Raw genomic sequence first — 17,435 nt, forward strand, 5'->3', positions numbered from 1 at the left:
TTTTCAGATGTTTTTAATTCATACCACCTACTCCAATCTTTTCTAACTTTTTTCCATTTTGTCTTCCTCCATATGGCATACTCCATGCATTTCTTTTGAATTTTGTGTTGCTGTTCTGTCTGTCAGTGTTACAATACACCTACCATTTGATTTTTAGATTGATCATTTGCGAGTGGGCAAACAGTCAAAATCAGCAGGGGATCAAATACTTATTTCCTTCACTGTATATATGCGTGCAATGATTCCTCTCTCATTTCCGTTCCCTTCAACAACGCATTCATATACCTACAAAATTTAGGGACCAATAACTCTTTAAATTTCTTGTAATACCCCACTGTATAACCATCAGGGCCAGGGCTCTTTCCTCCTGCCGAACGTTTCAGGGCTGTTCTAATTTCATTCTGGGAAAATTACTCGTTCTAGGGATGCTAATTTATCTACTGCATTTCTTGGTTACCCTGCCGCATTTAAGAATTCTTGCCTTCTCCTCTTCTTTTCCTCTTTTGCTTTTTGATTTATAGGGTTCACCTCACAAAGCCTACTATAAAACTTTTGAAACACATCAATACCAGTGGTGTAATAGATCAATTCCCCATCGTCATCCTTAATTTTTTTTTCTATATCATTTTTTTATTTCTTTTCCTTCAATCTTTTCATAATAAATTTTCCTGGTCTATTCCCCCACTGGTATCTTTCCTTTGACACTCTATTAAAGACTATCCTCGTTTCCTGTTCTAATAGGTCCTTCAGTTCTTCTTTTTTAAGGGTAATCTTCCAGTGCAAATCTATATCCTGGTTTTTTTTTGGGGTTTTTTTTATGTGCCTGTTCTAGTTTATATAACTCATCAATTACCGCCTTTAGTTTCCTCCCTCAGGTTTTTTTTTTTTTTTTCTCCCTGCGGCAATCAAGATTCCCCTCATGTAGGCTTTATGTGCCTCCCATATAGTAACCACTGATAATTCCTCGGTTTCATTCAGCGCAAAAAATTGCTCTAACTCTTCCCTTAACCTTTTCTCTATATCAGGATCTTCTATAAGTGCCTCATTTAATCTCCACATAGCCCTCATATTTCCCTCACCTCCCAACCATAGTCTCACCGTGATCGGGGCATGATCCGAGATGGCCATAACCTCTGTCAGATTTAACCAAGGATTCTGCCTGTGTGTTATTAATAGATAGTCCAATTGTAAATATGATCTGTGTGTAGAAGAGAAAAAGGTATAATCTTTCTCTGGGGTGTTTTACTCTCCAGGTGTAGTTGATTTTGATAAAACCACCTTTTCAACCTTCTTAATTTTCTACCTCTCTCTGCACACTCGAGGACGCCTCCATCCATGGGTCCAAACAACAATTGAAATCTTCTGCCACGATCAGACTACCCATCTTAAATTCCATAATTTTCACAAGGAGATCTATAGGAAAGCCGCCTGGATGTTTATTTGGGCAATAAATCTTGACCAATGTATATATTTGTCCCTGATAATAAGTTGTAAGTGTTATAGTGTCTACAAACTATGTATTGGAAATTTTTTTTTTATTATTTTATACTACTAATGTCGGTGATCAGTAACTTGTAATGGGACTACAATAGTGCAGCGGGCAATCTGACACTTAACTGATGCTGGGGAGAACTGACTAACTGACATTGACCGTAATGGTGATCAGTGATAATCTTACACTGTCACTGTACTAATAACACTGGCTGGGAAGGGGTTAACATCCAGGAAATTAGGGGTTAAATGTGTGCCTAAAAATCTGTAATGTGTGTATTATGTGCTGCTTTTGCTACTAAATCTGTTTCTCATCCCTGCTTTGCAGAGATAAGTAACAAAGGGATTGCTCCTTCTGTACAGAGCTTTGTGTTGATTGTCAACACAAGGCTCTGAGCTGTGATTAGCCGATCAGCAGGTCCCTGCCATGAATCATTGGCCAGCAGGTGTTGGCAGGGGGACTCACATGTGTGTGCCATAAACCAGGAGGCAGGCAGCAATGTACCATTATGTCGCTTTGCCTGCATGGGCTGCCCATCCACAGTACATGGCGGGCGAGTGGTCCTTAAGTGGTTAAAGTGTAATCTCGGGTAAAATAATCATGACATTCAGTATATGCTGCTCCCTGTCACTAGCAATTCAACAATTCTTTTTCTGATTCTCCCCGTACCATTGTTTTATTACCTGTTGCTGCTACCATTTTTTATTTCTAATGTCCCATTTTATAAATGACAGCAAAGCATTCATAATACATGCATGATACATTTCACTTTCTATTCACTTCACTGGGTCTGCCTTACACTTGTGTATGACCCCCCCCCCCCCCCCATGAGCTTCATGTCATAAATGTAACCTAACCACAAAGGATTGAATAGGAGTTCTACTTAAAATGTGTTTTATGCAGTTGAATGAATGTGTATCGCTGCAGGAATGAGGGACAAGTGTGAATGGGTACCTAAGTATCTTCCACTTATCAGCTTACAGAATAATTGTTTCCGTTTCAACCCTGAGTTTAATGTTCGGCTGGTATGTGACATTTCATTATAAATGTCATCTAATTAAACCAGCTGAGTTGAAAAATCACTGAATGACTTCTGGAGGAATATATTAGTAGATATTGGGAGACATTCATATAAGAATACATTAATATATTTTCCCAAAGTTCTTGTTTACAGACAATCTGTCATGCTAGACGTATGAGAGCAGCTATTCAACCCTATGGGGTACGGGAGCCTAGAAGATTGCTGCTAAAGAAAAAAAAAATCACTTCTACAATGACTGCTCCCATATTAGTATTCTGCCTGCTATCCACACTATTTACATTTTTTTTTTTCCTCAGTCACCAAAGGACACGGGAATTCCAATACAGTCAGGTTATACTTCTGCATACAGGGGGGGTTGGACACTAACAAACCAAAATATTGCAGGCCGGTCCAATATAGCCCTCCCTACTCCTAGCTTTCCTCAGTTATTTTTCATAGTGTCCTTAGGGGGTGGCTGTCTCGTCTCGGTTCTTCTCTGCCTAACATTTTTTGCTATCTATCTTCTTTTTTTTTTTTTTTTTTTTTTTTTTTCTTTCCAGCCACTTCTGCTGTTGAGTTGGTCTCCCTATACGGCTGTCTGGATCGTTTGTCTGGATCGTTCTTTCCTATACTTGACTCTAGATTCACATTCCTAGACCCACTCAGCTGGACATTCAGGGGAGACATCCAGGGTCTTTTAGACCTTGGATGTCTCAATAAAGAGAACCTGTCACCAAAAAAGCATCACATTGTCCCCTATGTGATGAAAATAAAAACACTTAAACAAAAAAATAAACTGTTTGGTTTTTTTTTTTCTTTCTTGTTAGGTTTTTTTTATAAATTGTAAAAAATGAAAGTTACACCCAAGCACTTAACATTAGCCAGCCCCCCACATATACACACGTACAAACGTAAAGGCACACGCTGGGGCGTCTACGCATGAAAACATCGATAGCGATACACGTTACATATCCCCACGCACGCCAGAATGAGAGCAATAATTCTAGCACCAGACCTCCGTAACACTATACTGGTCACCTAGAAGGGGCTTTAAAAGCATCACTTATAAAAAATATAGGGTACTGAAGTTCGTTGTCATTTTACGAGTGCATGCAAGTATAAGGTTTGACAAGTTGGATATCTATTTACTCGCTGCAACTTCGTCTTTTATATTTTACAAAAAAAAAAGCGTAATTTATTTATTTTTTTTGTTTGAGCCCTAAAATTAACTACCGTATTTTCCGGCGTATAAGACGACCCCCTACTTTTCCTGGTAAAATATAGGGTTTGAGCTATACTCGCCGTATAAGACTACCCCTCTTCCAACGCACACCAAATAAAAATTAAAAAACATCAGATTTGATTTCAATATGGTATGGTATTTCAGTATGGTATTCCAATGATGGGGTGCTATTCCTCCCACTGACACCAATGATGGGGCACTATTTCATCCACTGACACCAATGATGGGGCACTATTCCTCCCACTGATACCAATGATGGGACACTATTCCTCCCACTGACACCAATGATGGTGCCCCATCATTGGTGTCAGTGTGTGAGGAATAGTGCCCCATCATTAGTCAGTGGGAGGAATAGTGCCCCATCATTGGTGTCAGTTGGAAGAATCGTGCCCCATCATTGGTGTCAGTTGGAAGAATCGTGCCCCATCATTGGTGTCAGTGGGAGGAATAGTGTCCCATCATTGGTGTCAGTGGGAGGAATAGTGGCCCATCATTGGTATCAGTGGGAGGAATAGCACCCCATCATTGGTATCAGTGGGAGGAATAGCACCCCATCATTGGTATCAGTGGGAGGAATAGCACCCCATCATTGGTATCAGTGGGAGGAATAGCACCCCATCATTGGTGTCAGTGGGAGGAATAGCGCCCCATCATTGGTGTCAGTGGGAGGAATAGCGCCCCATCATTGGTATCAGTGGCAGGAATTGCGCCCCATCATTGGTGTCAGTGGGAGGAATAGTGCCCCATCATTGGTGTCAGTGGGAGGAATAGTGCCCCATCATTGGTGTCAGTGGGAGGAATTGCGCCCCATCATTGGTGTCAGTGGGAGGAATTGCGCCCCATCATTGGTGTCAGTGGGAGGAATTGCGCCCCATCATTGGTGTCAGTGGGAGGAATAGTGTCCCATCATTGGTGTCAGTGGGGAGAATAGTGCCCCATCATTGGTGTCAGTGGGGAGAATAGTGCCCCATCATTGGTGTCAGTGGGGAGGAGGAATAGTGCCCCATCGTTGGTGTCAGTGGGGGAGGAATAGTGCCCCATCGTTGGTATCAGTGGGAGGAATAGTGCCCCATCATTGGTGTCAGTGGGGAGGAGGAATAGTGCCCCATCATTGGTGTCAGTGGGGAGGAGGAATAGTGCCCCATCATTGGTGTCAGTGGGGAGGAGGAATAGTGCCCCATCATTGGTATCAGTGGGAGGAATAGTGCCCCATCATTGGTATCAGTGGGGAGAATAGTGCCCCATCGTTGGTGTCAGTGGGGAGGAGGAATAGTGCCCCATCGTTGGTGTCAGTGGGGAGGAGGAATAGTGCCTCATCGTTGGTGTCAGTGGGGGAGGAACAGTGCCTCATCGTTGGTATCAGTGTGGAGGAGGAACAGTGCCCCATCGTTGGTGTCAGTGGGGGAGGAACAGTGCCTCATCGTTAGTGTCAGTGGGGGAGAGGAGCGGCCGCTCCTTCTTCCAGTTCGGCCGCTCGATTTTCGCGGGGCGGCTCGGCTCCGCCTCCTCGCCGGTGATTGGTCACCTGTGTGCCTTTACAGTGCTGGCGCCCAATCACTGGTGAGGAGGCAGAGCCGAGAGGCCGCGTGACCATCGAGCGGCTGAACTGAATGAAGGAGCAGCTGCGCTTCCTGGACCGGATCGTCGTGGGACCGGAGCCAGGTAAGGTACAGCAGCCCCTCTGCCCACCCCTGTACTTAGTGTCAGTTGGAGGAGGAGGGGGGCGGCGCCGCGCCACCCCTCGAATAAGTGCCGCCCTGACTGCCGCTCGCACCGGCGTATAAGACGACCCCCGACTTTTCAGAAGATTTTCAGGGGTTGAAAAGTCGTCTTATACGCCGGAAAATACGGTAACTTGCGGTTTTTTTTTTTCTTTGGTTTTTTTTTTCTTACTGAGCTTTTTCGGTAATCTCATGCGACATAAAAAATTGGAACTACCACTATTTTGTTCTCTAGTGTCTCTGCTTTCAGAAAATATCACATTTTGGGGGTTTTGTGTAATCTTCAGGCCTAAAATGATTTTTTTTAATCTTGTGCAAAAAACGCTAAAACAGCTCTGGCAGCGAAAGGGTTAAAGGATAAGCCAGACACTCCCCTTTCCTGACAAGCACCCAATCAGTGCTCATTACACTGCATGGTGTGTCTCTGCTCCCTGCTAGTCCTAGAGTGCGGTTCTGGAGAGAGGCAGGGAGGAGGAGATAAACAGCGCAATGTTAAACTTATTACACTTTTAAGTCGCCATAAACCACTTTTTGTTTTTAAAACATTCCTAGTATCACCTCCGATTTTAAATAAGGTTTTGGTTAAAAAAAAAAAAAGTTTCTTTTTATCTGAACAAGTAGTTTGGGGCACCGATTTAGTCCCTCGGACAAGTAGTTTTTTCAAAAATTTCCATACCCCTGCATAAAACGTTTATAAAAAATAAAGTACCGTGTCTCATAAAAATGCATGTAGGGTACAAAGGGCAAATGAAAAAACTGAGAATTAAGGACATAGTCAGACAATTGGGAAGCTACCCCCTATGAGAGGGTGATTGATGCTTTGTGTTAATACTATTTTACTGCGTGTCAAAAATATGCATTTCTTTTATTGTCCATAGTCAGAGCACAGCTGCATTTTAATATTTACGTAAGTGCATTGGGTTGAAGTGAGTACAGGAGGGAGTCTACAGACAGCTGGGGCCCGGGGGTGGTGTGAGGTAGCAGGCCCCATTATCTGGATTTGTTGTGGTATATAGAGGTAACATTCCTTTTGTTCTGAGTCACATCGGAATGTCCACAAACTGCTGAATCCTCATGTATGTGACATTATTAGAGAGATTTTATTTATTTCAGGTACTTATATAGCGCCATCAATTTACACAGTGCTTTACATATATATTGTACATTCACTTCAGTCCCTAACCTTCAAGGGGCGTACAATCTAAGGTCCCTAACTCACATTCATACATACACATACTAGAGTCAATTTAGACAGGAGCCAGTTAACCTACCAGCATGTCTTTGGAGGGTGGGAGGAAACCGGAGTATCCGGAGGAAAGCCACGCAGGCACAGGGAGAACATGCAAACTCCAGGCAGGTGGTCCCATGGTTGGGATTCAAACCAACGACACTAGTACTGCCAGGTGGAAGTGCTAACCATTTAGCCACTGGGCTGCCCATGGGTGTTCTACTGTTGTTCTTCAGGTCTGCTCTCCCATGTAGTCTTCACACATACATAGTACAAGTCTTTTCATATTGCAGTTCCCATTGTGGGAAAACCGTGTTGTGGGTTCCAGTTCATGGTTGTGCCATTAGGATTAATGGTACCCCCATGCATCTCCTGAGCAATAGCGCTTTTTTTTGTGAGTGGTTGTGGGAACAGATGCGGGCCTGCAATGGCAACCACCCACACAACTGTGAACCTAGCCTAAATGTTAAGGAAATTTTAAAGCCGAACTAAACCCTCCTATCCCGTACAGCCGAGGAAGCTGTCCGTTTTAATGTTTGTTCTGCAGTTGCCATGATGATCATTTGACGCCAGCTATTTGATGGCTTGACAGTTTGGTTGCGCACAGAACCAGCTGTGACCGTTCCCACCCATGGCATGCTTTGAATGTAGCGGGTTTGGTATACTGCTTAAATTGTGATCCTGCCATGAAGGTCGTTGGTTACTTCTGTTATGGGATGGCAGCGGTCTCCTGCTCGTACTCCTGCACTGTCACCCTGTCCATGCCATCTAGTGAACAACTACAGGCAGCCATCACATTTTGCGCAAGCATGATGCACTGATGTCACTATGGGGAAGCCCGTTCTAAACCATGATGTACAGCACAGGTGTCACTCAATTTCATCGTGGGCCGCATCAGCGTTTTGGTTACCCACAAAGGGCCAGTTTTATCTATAAGACTAGATGTGCAGAGCAACCCACCCCTCCTTACATCAGATATCAACAGCCCCACCACCACCTGAAGTCATGAGTCCCCCACCCTCTCTTACATCACAGTGCACCTCCCTTACCTTGTGCTGCTTCCGGGAAGAAGCTGGGGGCAGGCAGAGCTGGGAAGAAGAATGTACAAGGTCTGGAGGAAGACCAGAGGAGGGCTGGAGTCAGCTGAATGCTGAAACCAGGGGGGGTGGAGACTATAGGTGTCAGGAATGGGCTCAGCACTGGTGGTGGGACTCACCTGCCATGTGGGCTGCAGTACCAGGGCTGACCAGCGGGTGCTCTCAGCAGCCAGAAGCTCACTCCTGCAGTCAGCCAACAGCTGGGGCTGATTGCAGGAGGTGTATTTAAGGAATGGCCAGACCTGCAGTCAGGGCCTTGGTGTATGTTTCCCATGAGCCCCTTTACCTGGTATCCTGTGTTCCTGCCTATCTGCCTAGTTGCTGACCCTGCTTTGATCCTGACCTCTGCTGACTGTCTCCTGTTGAACGCCTGGCTTGCCTGACCATCCTCCTGTCTGATCCTCTGTACCGCGCTGCCCGTGAGTTACTGAAACCCGGCTTGTGACCCTGACTATTCTCTGCCTGCTCCTCCGGTACCTCACTGCCCGCACGTTGCTGACCTGGCCTGCCTGACTACGCCTGACGCTACCCAGACGATCCATCCATCCTGCACGGATCCAGTCACTACTGTCCAAACCTGCCAGCCCCTTCACATCAGGCTTTCCCCCAGTACATACCCTATTCGGACCCCTCTACCACAGTTGGGTGCACTCAGGGGCCGCGACCTGGTCTCAGTCCTGCGCCAAGTCCACCCCCACCATCAGGGGCTCTGGTGAAAAGGCAGACTGGGGCTTAGACTCTGCGCACTAGGGAATCCTGGTCTGTGGGTCACTAGAGATCCCGACGGGCGGTGCCTGACAGTACTTTACGGCCCGCCTGACCATTCCACCTCTCCAGCCCTGACTACGCCTGTGTTCCTGAAGCCTGCTACTTCCCTGTGTCAGTCCACACATTTCTGGTCCTACCCGGATCCCTGGTATTAGGGGTGCTGCAGCTGCACAGAGAGGCACTGGATCTGTAGGAGGAGTTCTGTCTTCCTCTCTGCTGCCGACTACTGAGACAAGGAGAGGGGAGTGCCATAGCTGCAGGAGAGATGTGAGGGCCACATGAAATGGCCTGGCAGGCCGGATTTGGCACTCGGGCCTTGTGTTTGACACGTGATGTACAGGCTTTGCTGAAATGCCTGTAGATGGGAATATGCTGAAAGGCTGTAGAAGTTACACTGATACACGCAACAAAAATGGAGAAAACCAGTATATGCTCCGTATACGTTTGATGCACAGTGCAAAAACAGAATCTATAAGTTATTGTTAGAATAATGGACGCAGGCTGATAAAAATGTCCTTGGTATCTTGGCTTCTAGTCACAAAAGGGTTAAAGGACTGGACACACGTGGAACCCAGATAATGCAGATAAAGGATGTATTGGATCGGGAAATGTTGTTTTGTGAAGTCCTGCTCTATTTAAAGAGTAGATATACAGTATGTGCTTTTATAAGTTGCGTTGTCTGTGCAAATCTAAATGGATTGTCTGTAACGTTGCTGCTGATTGTGCAGTCTGCTTATGCGGTTCTATAAAGGAATAGATGGTAAATGATCTTCCATTTATATGTAATTGATTACCTGCCAGCACATTTGTTAATCCTCAACTGGTTGGCTCTCCTGACCATAGAATCTTATTGCAGATGCCACAGACACCACAGGGTTTAACACTTAGCAGTCCAATTATCTGAAAGGGTTTTTTTTTTTTTTTTTCTAAAGTTATAGAGCTGAACAGATGGTCATTAGAAACATTTTTTCAAAATCAAAAATGCTGTTTTTGATTTGAATAAAACAAAATGCTCAGTGAGCACTTAGTAGTAATAGCAGCTAAAAGCACAAAAAGGCAACCATAATAAAACCTCATAAAATGCTAAAAAAAAATCCAGATAAATGATATCAGTCCAAAGGATAAGCTGAATGATCATCCCAGTATGTACAACACAATGTGTAAAATGGTGACAGTTTGTGATAAGTGATGGATACAGGAGATAATGGTGACTGTACGTTCCAGGTGGCGAGGTGATAGAATGGTTAAAATACGCACTCACCAGATGCGTATCTTTATATACTTATATAATCAATAAACAGTGGTCCCCCTCATGGGATGGATGAGCTGCACCGCTTATAACGGACTCTCCCCCTCTTGGTATTGGTCTGGTCTGGTTAGTGGAAGTCACTCCTGGGATATCCCCGAATACCACCGTGGAAACCTCTCCGGTATACAGCTTGGCTGAATTGTACTGGACCTGGTGTGTTCCTCTGGTAGTGGTAGGCTGATGTCAGCAGTGTGGGAATACTTCCTATGCCTTGGAGTATGGGCTCGTACATCGATGTAAAGGAGGCCACCGAAACGCGTCCAAGGGGCCATAGCGCCGTGACGTCCAGCCACCAGCTCCTGTTATAGGTCCGGTGGCCTCCTTTACATTCTACCACCTCGCCACCTGGAATGTACAGTCACCATTATCTCCTGAATCCATCACTTATCACAAACTGTCACCATTTTACACATTGTGTTGTACATACTGGGATGACTCCTTCAGCTTATCCTTTGGCCGGATATCATTTATCTGGATTTGTTTTTAGCAATGCACTTTCTTTTTCAGTGTTTTTGATTTGAGTTTTTCTGTATTTTTTTTTTTTTTTTTTTTGTTTTTTCTTTTGTTTTTAATATGCAGTTTGTATTCCCCCTGTTGTTTACCATCACCAGTCCAGTTGAATTTGACTAAAACTAGGTAAAGACATTTTGCAGCTGCTTCAGTTCTAATGAGTGTCGGGAAGGTGCCGCAGCATTTATATCCACACTGATAACTCGATCTTCATTCCAATGCCCATGGAATGTACCAAGGCAGATGCTAATTGTTCAGCAACAGGATAGGTGGGTGTGAACGTTTTGTGTTTTGTTTATATAATCCCATCCCTTTCTTCCGTCTTGTAAGAAATGTTAATCCTTGGATTTAAATGGAGAACAGTGCAAATTGTTAGGCTAGAGATGTTAAAGCCAAATTCTATGTGGGTAACCGATGTTGTGGAAGGCCACCACCATGTGTAGGGAAGGGTGTTCTAGTTTCACATATTATTTATTTATGGTACTTATATAGCGCCGTCAATTTACGCAGCACTTTACACACACACACATATATATATATATATATATATATATATATATATATATTGTACATTCACATCAGTCCCTAACCCTCAAGGGGTGTACAATCTAAGGTCCCTAACTCGCATTCATACATACACATACTAGGGCCAATTTAGACCGGAGCCAATGAACCTAGCAGCATGTCTTTGGAGTGTGGGAGGAAACCGGAGTACCCGGAGGAAACCCACGCAGGCACAGGGAGAACATGCAAACTCCAGGCAGGTGGAGCCGTGGCTGGGATTCGAACCAACGACCCTTGTACTGCCAGGCGGAAGTGCTAACCATTTGGCCACTGTGCCGCCCAGTTTCACATAAAAAGCCTTTTTCACATCTTGTAAACAGGTTGTCCTCCGTCTAGTATGTTCATCGCACTGTTGTGTAGTGCACATTCTTATTGTATGATATACACTGTATAATGTGGAGGAGACACTGTTGTCTGACATTAACGTATTGTCATCACATGGTAAGGGTGGGTGGAGGTGTGGGCAGAATAGACCACTGACTATCAATCTACCGTAAACCAACATCTTGGATTGGGACAGATCTCAGAGGGTTCCAGAAACATTGTTATAGGTTTGCCTTTACCTTCGGGACTGCATTTCTTCCACCATGACCTTTTTGAGGAGTCTTTGGTTCTGACGCAGAAATGTTTCCTTTTATATTATTTAGTCCAGTGTTTTTCAATCTTTTTTTTCATTTGGGGTGCCCTTGAAAAGTATTTTCAATCCTGAGGCACCCCAGTCTAAGGCTTGGTTCACATCACTGCAAATCACGGAATGTGCGCAAAATCATGCACGTTCCTGACACGCAAACACGTTGCTCTTTAGCAGACATGCAGGGGTGTCATTAATTCTTATGGTATCCCCATGTATTAGCAAATGTGGTGAGCTTACAACATGATTTAAAAAAAGATGGGTCAGGGAATTGTTTCCACGCATCTCTGTGGGGCAGCCCATTGCAATGAATGTGCTGCCTTGCATGCAGCCTCACAGATGTGAACCAAGGGCTTATTCACAGGAGGTTGGAGAGTGGTAAAACCACACACTTCAGCTGCATTTTTACCATCCCCAACTGCTCCCCCTTTATAGAGGCAGCAGCTGGGAGTATACACATTATGTGGCTGCAACTGGAAGTATACTGCCAGGTGAATGGGGCAGCACTGTAACCACTCCGCAACTGTGCGCATGGCACATGGTTGCGGCATGGTGATGCTGCATTTAGGGGTTAAAACAGGCAGTGAGAGGCAACATATTGTCTCTTCACTGCCTGTCACATGCCTCTGAAAAGTGATCTGAGAATGGATCATTTTTCGGAGGAGTGTTGGTCCTTGCTGGTATTTTATACAAGCCCTAAAAAAAATCAGTTCTAATCCTACATTACACAGGGGGGCCAGGATTAAAAATGTACATACAGGCACAACAGCACACACGTACAGTATATATACACATACGTGTGTGTGTGCACTATATTGCCAAAAGTATTGGTCGGCCGGCCTTTACACGCACATGAACTTTAAATGGCCTCCCAGTCTTAGTCCATAGGGTTCAATATTGAGTTGGCCCCGCCCTTTGCAGCTATAACAGCTTCACCTCTTCTGGGAAGGCCGTCCACAAGGTTTAGGAGGGTGTCTATGGGAAGGTTTGACCATTCTTCCAGAAGCACATTTGTGAGGTCAGGTACTGATGTTGGATAAGATTGGATAAGAAGGCCTGGATCACAGTCTCCACTCAAATTCATCGCAAAGCTGTTCTATCGGGTTGAGGTCAGGACTCTGTGCAGGCCAGTCAAGTTCCTCTACCCCAAACTCCCTCATCCATGTCTTTATGGACCTTTCTTTGTGCACTGGTGCGCAGTCATGTTGGAACAGGAAGGGGCCATCCCCAAACTCTTCCCACAAAGTTGGGAGTATGAAATTGTCCACAATGTCTTTTGGTTTGCTGACACCGTAAGAGTTCCCTTCACTGGAACTAGGGGGCCAAACCCAACCCCTGAAAAACAACCCCACACCATAATCCCCCCTCCACCAAACGTTATACCCGGCACAATGCAGTCAGGCAAGTACCATTCTCTTGGCACCCGCCAAACCCAGGCACGTCCCATGAATTTCCAAACGGAGAGAATCTTCACTCCAGAGAACATGTCTAAACTGCTCTAGAGTCCAGTGGCGGCATGCTTTACACCACTGCATCCAACGCTTTGCATTGCACTTGGTGATGTAAGGCTTGGATGCAGCTGCTCGGCCATGGGAACCCATTCCATGAAGCTCTCTACGCACTGTTGTTGTGCTCATCTGAAAGCCACACAAAGTTTGGAGGTCTTTAGCTATTGACTCTGCAGACAGTTGGGGACTTCTGCGCACTGTGCGCTTCAGCATGCGCTGACCCCGCTCTGTCATGTTACGTGGCCTACCACTTGCTGGCTGAGTTGCTGTTGTTTCCAGTTGCTTCCACTTTGTTATGATACCACTAACAGTTGAGCGTGGAATATTTAGTAGCCAGGAAATGTCACGGATGGACTTATTGCACAGGTGACAACCTATCACGGGACCACGCTTGGAGTCACTGAGCTCCTGAGAGCGACCCATTCTTTCACCAATGTTTGTAAAAGCAGTCTGCATGTCTAGGGGCTTGATTGTATACACCTGTGGCCATGGAGGTTATTGTAGCACCTGAATCACATGATTTGGAGGGCTGGCCCAATACTTTTGGCAATATAGTGTGTATATATAAACAAACGAAACACACACACATTTGCACCCTTTTAAAATCAGCAGTACTGTACTGTACCCTTTCTTCTACTGGGTACTGCACAGTAGGGGGAGGCAGAGAGCAGAGCACACGCTCGTAGATGGTGATCTTGCTTTCCTAGGTATAATTTTGCAGTCAGTGCTGATTTTACACTTTGGGGACCGGGGAGCTCAGTCTCATGTGTCAGCCGCAGCACCCCATCTGAAAAAGGCTGATTTAGTCTACAAGCTGGAGTGTCAGAGAGAGCCAGTGAATTCTTCAGCTCACCCAGAACTGAAATGCCAAAACTAAGGAACTCCAGAGGGGGTAAAAATGGCCAAAAAACACAAATAGAGGCTAACTTTTTTTTTTTAAACTAGTTTTGTTCTGCTATACATTGAAGGTTCCAATCTACATATCTCCTTCCTGTGGTTGGAGTTAAACTAAACCTGTGCGGTTGTGCACTGAGCACCTATTTGATACATTTAAGCAGAGGTTATTTACTAGGAGAAGGTCCTGTCAAAACTGTTATTAAAGAAAAAAATTCAAATCTTCATAGGCTGCTAAAGTTGTAGGCTGTGTCCTGTAAAGGTCAAGCTTTTAACGTAATGGGTAACCCCACAAATATGGAGGCTTTTGAAGATGGTGGGGGCCAGGGGCCAAGTTTGCCATTTACAGACTAAAAGGTCATTCTGTATTACAGCAAATTTTTGTTCTATATCCAAAAATCCTTTTTACCCATTTTAGTAGTGTTGAGTATTTATAAAGGACAGCTTCTTGTTGACTTGTTTAGTTCCATGTCATATATTGCATTTATATGCTGTAGCCTGTGCCCTTACATTCCTTTATTTTTATTTCTCCAAGGCTTAAGAACAATTGGTGTTATAACCAAACTGGATCTGATGGATGAGGGAACTGATGCCAGAGATATCTTAGAGAACAAGCTGCTACCGTTACGGAGAGGTAAGGAGGTCCTCTATGGGTGAAAGTGACATGGGGTGACTGAGCTCTGAAATCTGATGAGAACGGTTAGGGTTCATGCACACTGTTTAAAAAAAAAAAAAAAAAAAAAATCATCAGTACTCTTTGCAGAAAAAATACAAATTTTGAGCCTTTTTTTAAAATTCTCCTAGATTGTAATCTCTAACGAGCCGGGTTCTCTGATTCCTCTTGTACCAAATTGTATTGTAACAGTAATGTCTACCTTCATTTTGTAAAGCGCTGAGCAAACTGTTGGCGCTATATAAGTCCTGTATAATAATAATACTTTTTTTTTTTTTTTTCTTATACTAGCTTTTAGTAGCTTTATATTTCTGCCAGAAACCCACTTTCAAAAATGCAAAACAGAAGGGTTTTTTTTTTCTCTGCCTTTAACCACTAACCTACAGGGCACTTATACTCCCTTCCTGCCAAGGCCAATTTCCAGCTTTCAGCGCTGTCACACTTTGACAATTGCGCGGTCATGCAACATTGTACCCATATGAAACTTTTATTTTTTTTGTGACAGAGCTTTCTTTTGGTGGTGTTTCATCACCTCTGGGATTTTTATTTTTTCTTAAACCAAAAACCACTGAAAATTTTGGAAAAAAAAAAGTTTTTTCTTAGTTTTTGTTATACAATTTTGTAAATAAGTGATTTTTCTCCTTCACTGATGTGCGCTAATGAGGCTGCAGTGATGGGCACTGATAGGCTGTACTGATGGACACTGATAGGTGGCACTAATGGGCACTGATGAGGAGGCACTGGTAGGTTGCACTGATGGGCATTGACAGGCATCACTTATGGGCACTGAAAGGCAGCTTAGATGGGCACTGATATGTGGCATTGATGTGCACTGGTATGCACTGATATGTGGCATTGATGAGCACTGGCACTGATGAGCACTGACAGGTGGCACAACTGGGGCCACACTGATCATCAGGGCACACTGATCATCAGTGTACATGTCTCCTCCGCCGAAAGCCGATTACCGGCTCTCCTCTCCTCTCGAGCTGTCAGCGTGACAGCTCGAGAGGAGAGAAATGCCGATAACCGGCGTTTCCGTGTTTACATGTGATCAGCTGTGTCCGAGGGACACAGCGGACCGGCGATCGCCGCGCATGCGCGCTCCCTGAGCCGCGCATGCGCAGTAAGAATGGTAGGACGTCATATGAGAGAACCACCTTGCGCCCGTCATTGTACTATAGGGCGGGCGGAAGGTGGTTAAACGCTTAGCTTTAAATATGCCTCTAAATGACCCAAAGTGCATGGACACATAGGGTAGTTGCTTCTACAGGCAAAATTCTAAACTCCTCTAGGAGCAGTGTGTGGTTGTTCCTGTTTGATTTTTTTTTTTTTTTTTTTTTTTTTTTTTTTAGCCTGTGTGCATGGACCCTTAAAGTGAAGCTCCATCTTGAAAGCTAAATACACAGATATAATCCATAGTTATAGGTAGTCTGTTTTACCTACTGAAAGATTTATTTTCCTTATCTTACATTATGGGACAAAGCAGAAGTATTCAGGTACATTGGGTTATCCTGCTTCCTTCAGAAGACTGGACACTGGCAAAACAAAAGCTGTAAGGGCAGCCCAGAATAAACCCTCCCACTCTTGTGCAGCGTTTAGTTTCTTTAGGAAAACAAATGTCTTCTCTTCCCTAAGTAAAGCAAATAATTTTCTATTCTCTTTTTATCAAGAATCTTCTGTTGCTGCCGAGCCTCTGGGGCTCATATTTGCAGTTTCTGGATCCACTACTACTTGGTACTAAGGCCCTGCCAGGAAGAAGCGGTGCAGACCTTAGGGCACTGGACCTTGCGTTAGGTACTTGGCATGAAGTGCAGGGTTTTGAGTTAGCCACAGGGTCTTCTGCAGGTCCAGACCTGTGCCCCACTTGTCTGGGGGAGCCCTATCCCTGAAGACCCCTTAGGGGGTTATTCCCACTGGGGAGGGCTTAGACTTGCTAAAGGGGCATATATGCACTTAGATCCTACCTGGCACTCTACAGCTTGCCTGCAATTTGGGGGGCCGTGGGGTGCTTTGCAGACCATCGCTGCAATGGGTGCAGGCCTTGCATGTATGGGAGCCTGATGGGGGGACTTTTAGTCTATCTTGTTGCACCCCCTTAGGTGTTAAGACTTTTACAGTTGTGGTGAGGTGGCAGACCTACAGGTGAAACTCGAAAAATTAGAATATCGTGCAAAAGTTCATTTATTTCAGTAATGCAACTTAAAAGGTGAAACTAATATACAAGATAGGCTCATTACATGCAAAGCAAGATAGTTCAAGCCGTAATTTTTCATAATTGTGATGATTATGGCTTACAGCTCATGAAAACCCCAAATCCACAATCTCAGAAAATTAGAATATTACATGCAATCAATAAAACAAGGATTGTACATAAAACAATATTGGACCTCTGAAATGTATAAGCATGCATATGTACGCAGTACTTGGTTTGGGCCCCTTTGCAGCAATTACTTCTTCAATGTGGTGTGGCATGGAAGCTATCAGCCTGTGGCACTGCTGAGGTTCTTCAATAGTGGCCTTCAGCTCTTCTGCATTGTTCGGTCTCATATCTCTCATCTTTCTCTTGGCAATGCCCCATAGATTCTCTATGGGGTTCAGGTCAGGCGAGTTTGCTGGCCAATCAAGCACAGTAACCCCACGGTCATTGAACCAGGTTTTGGTGCTTTTGGCAGTGTGGGCAGGTGCCAAGTCCTGCTGGAAAATGAAGTCAGCATCCCCATAAAGCTCATCTACGGAAGGAAGCATGAAGTGCTCCAAAATCTCCTGGTAGACG

At 44.6% G+C, this 17,435-nt stretch overlaps 1 protein-coding gene across 6 annotated transcripts in view; it reads left to right on the top strand.

Moving 5' to 3' along the window:
- Nucleotides 1-17,435, top strand: part of DNM2 (dynamin 2) — a 244,936-nt gene that overhangs the window by 115,850 nt on the left and 111,651 nt on the right. For all 6 annotated transcript variants that reach the window (XM_089656333.1, XM_089656334.1, XM_089656336.1 and 3 more), the window contains exon 5: nucleotides 14,522-14,620. In XM_089656333.1, the coding sequence (XP_089512459.1) occupies nucleotides 14,522-14,620 (99 nt within the window). The remainder of the gene's footprint in view (nucleotides 1-14,521; nucleotides 14,621-17,435) is intronic.

Source organism: Staurois parvus, unplaced genomic scaffold, assembly GCF_062004578.1.
Source record: "Staurois parvus isolate SC_StPar_1 unplaced genomic scaffold, SC_StPar_1.0 ptg000900l, whole genome shotgun sequence".
NCBI lineage: Eukaryota > Metazoa > Chordata > Amphibia > Anura > Ranidae > Staurois > Staurois parvus.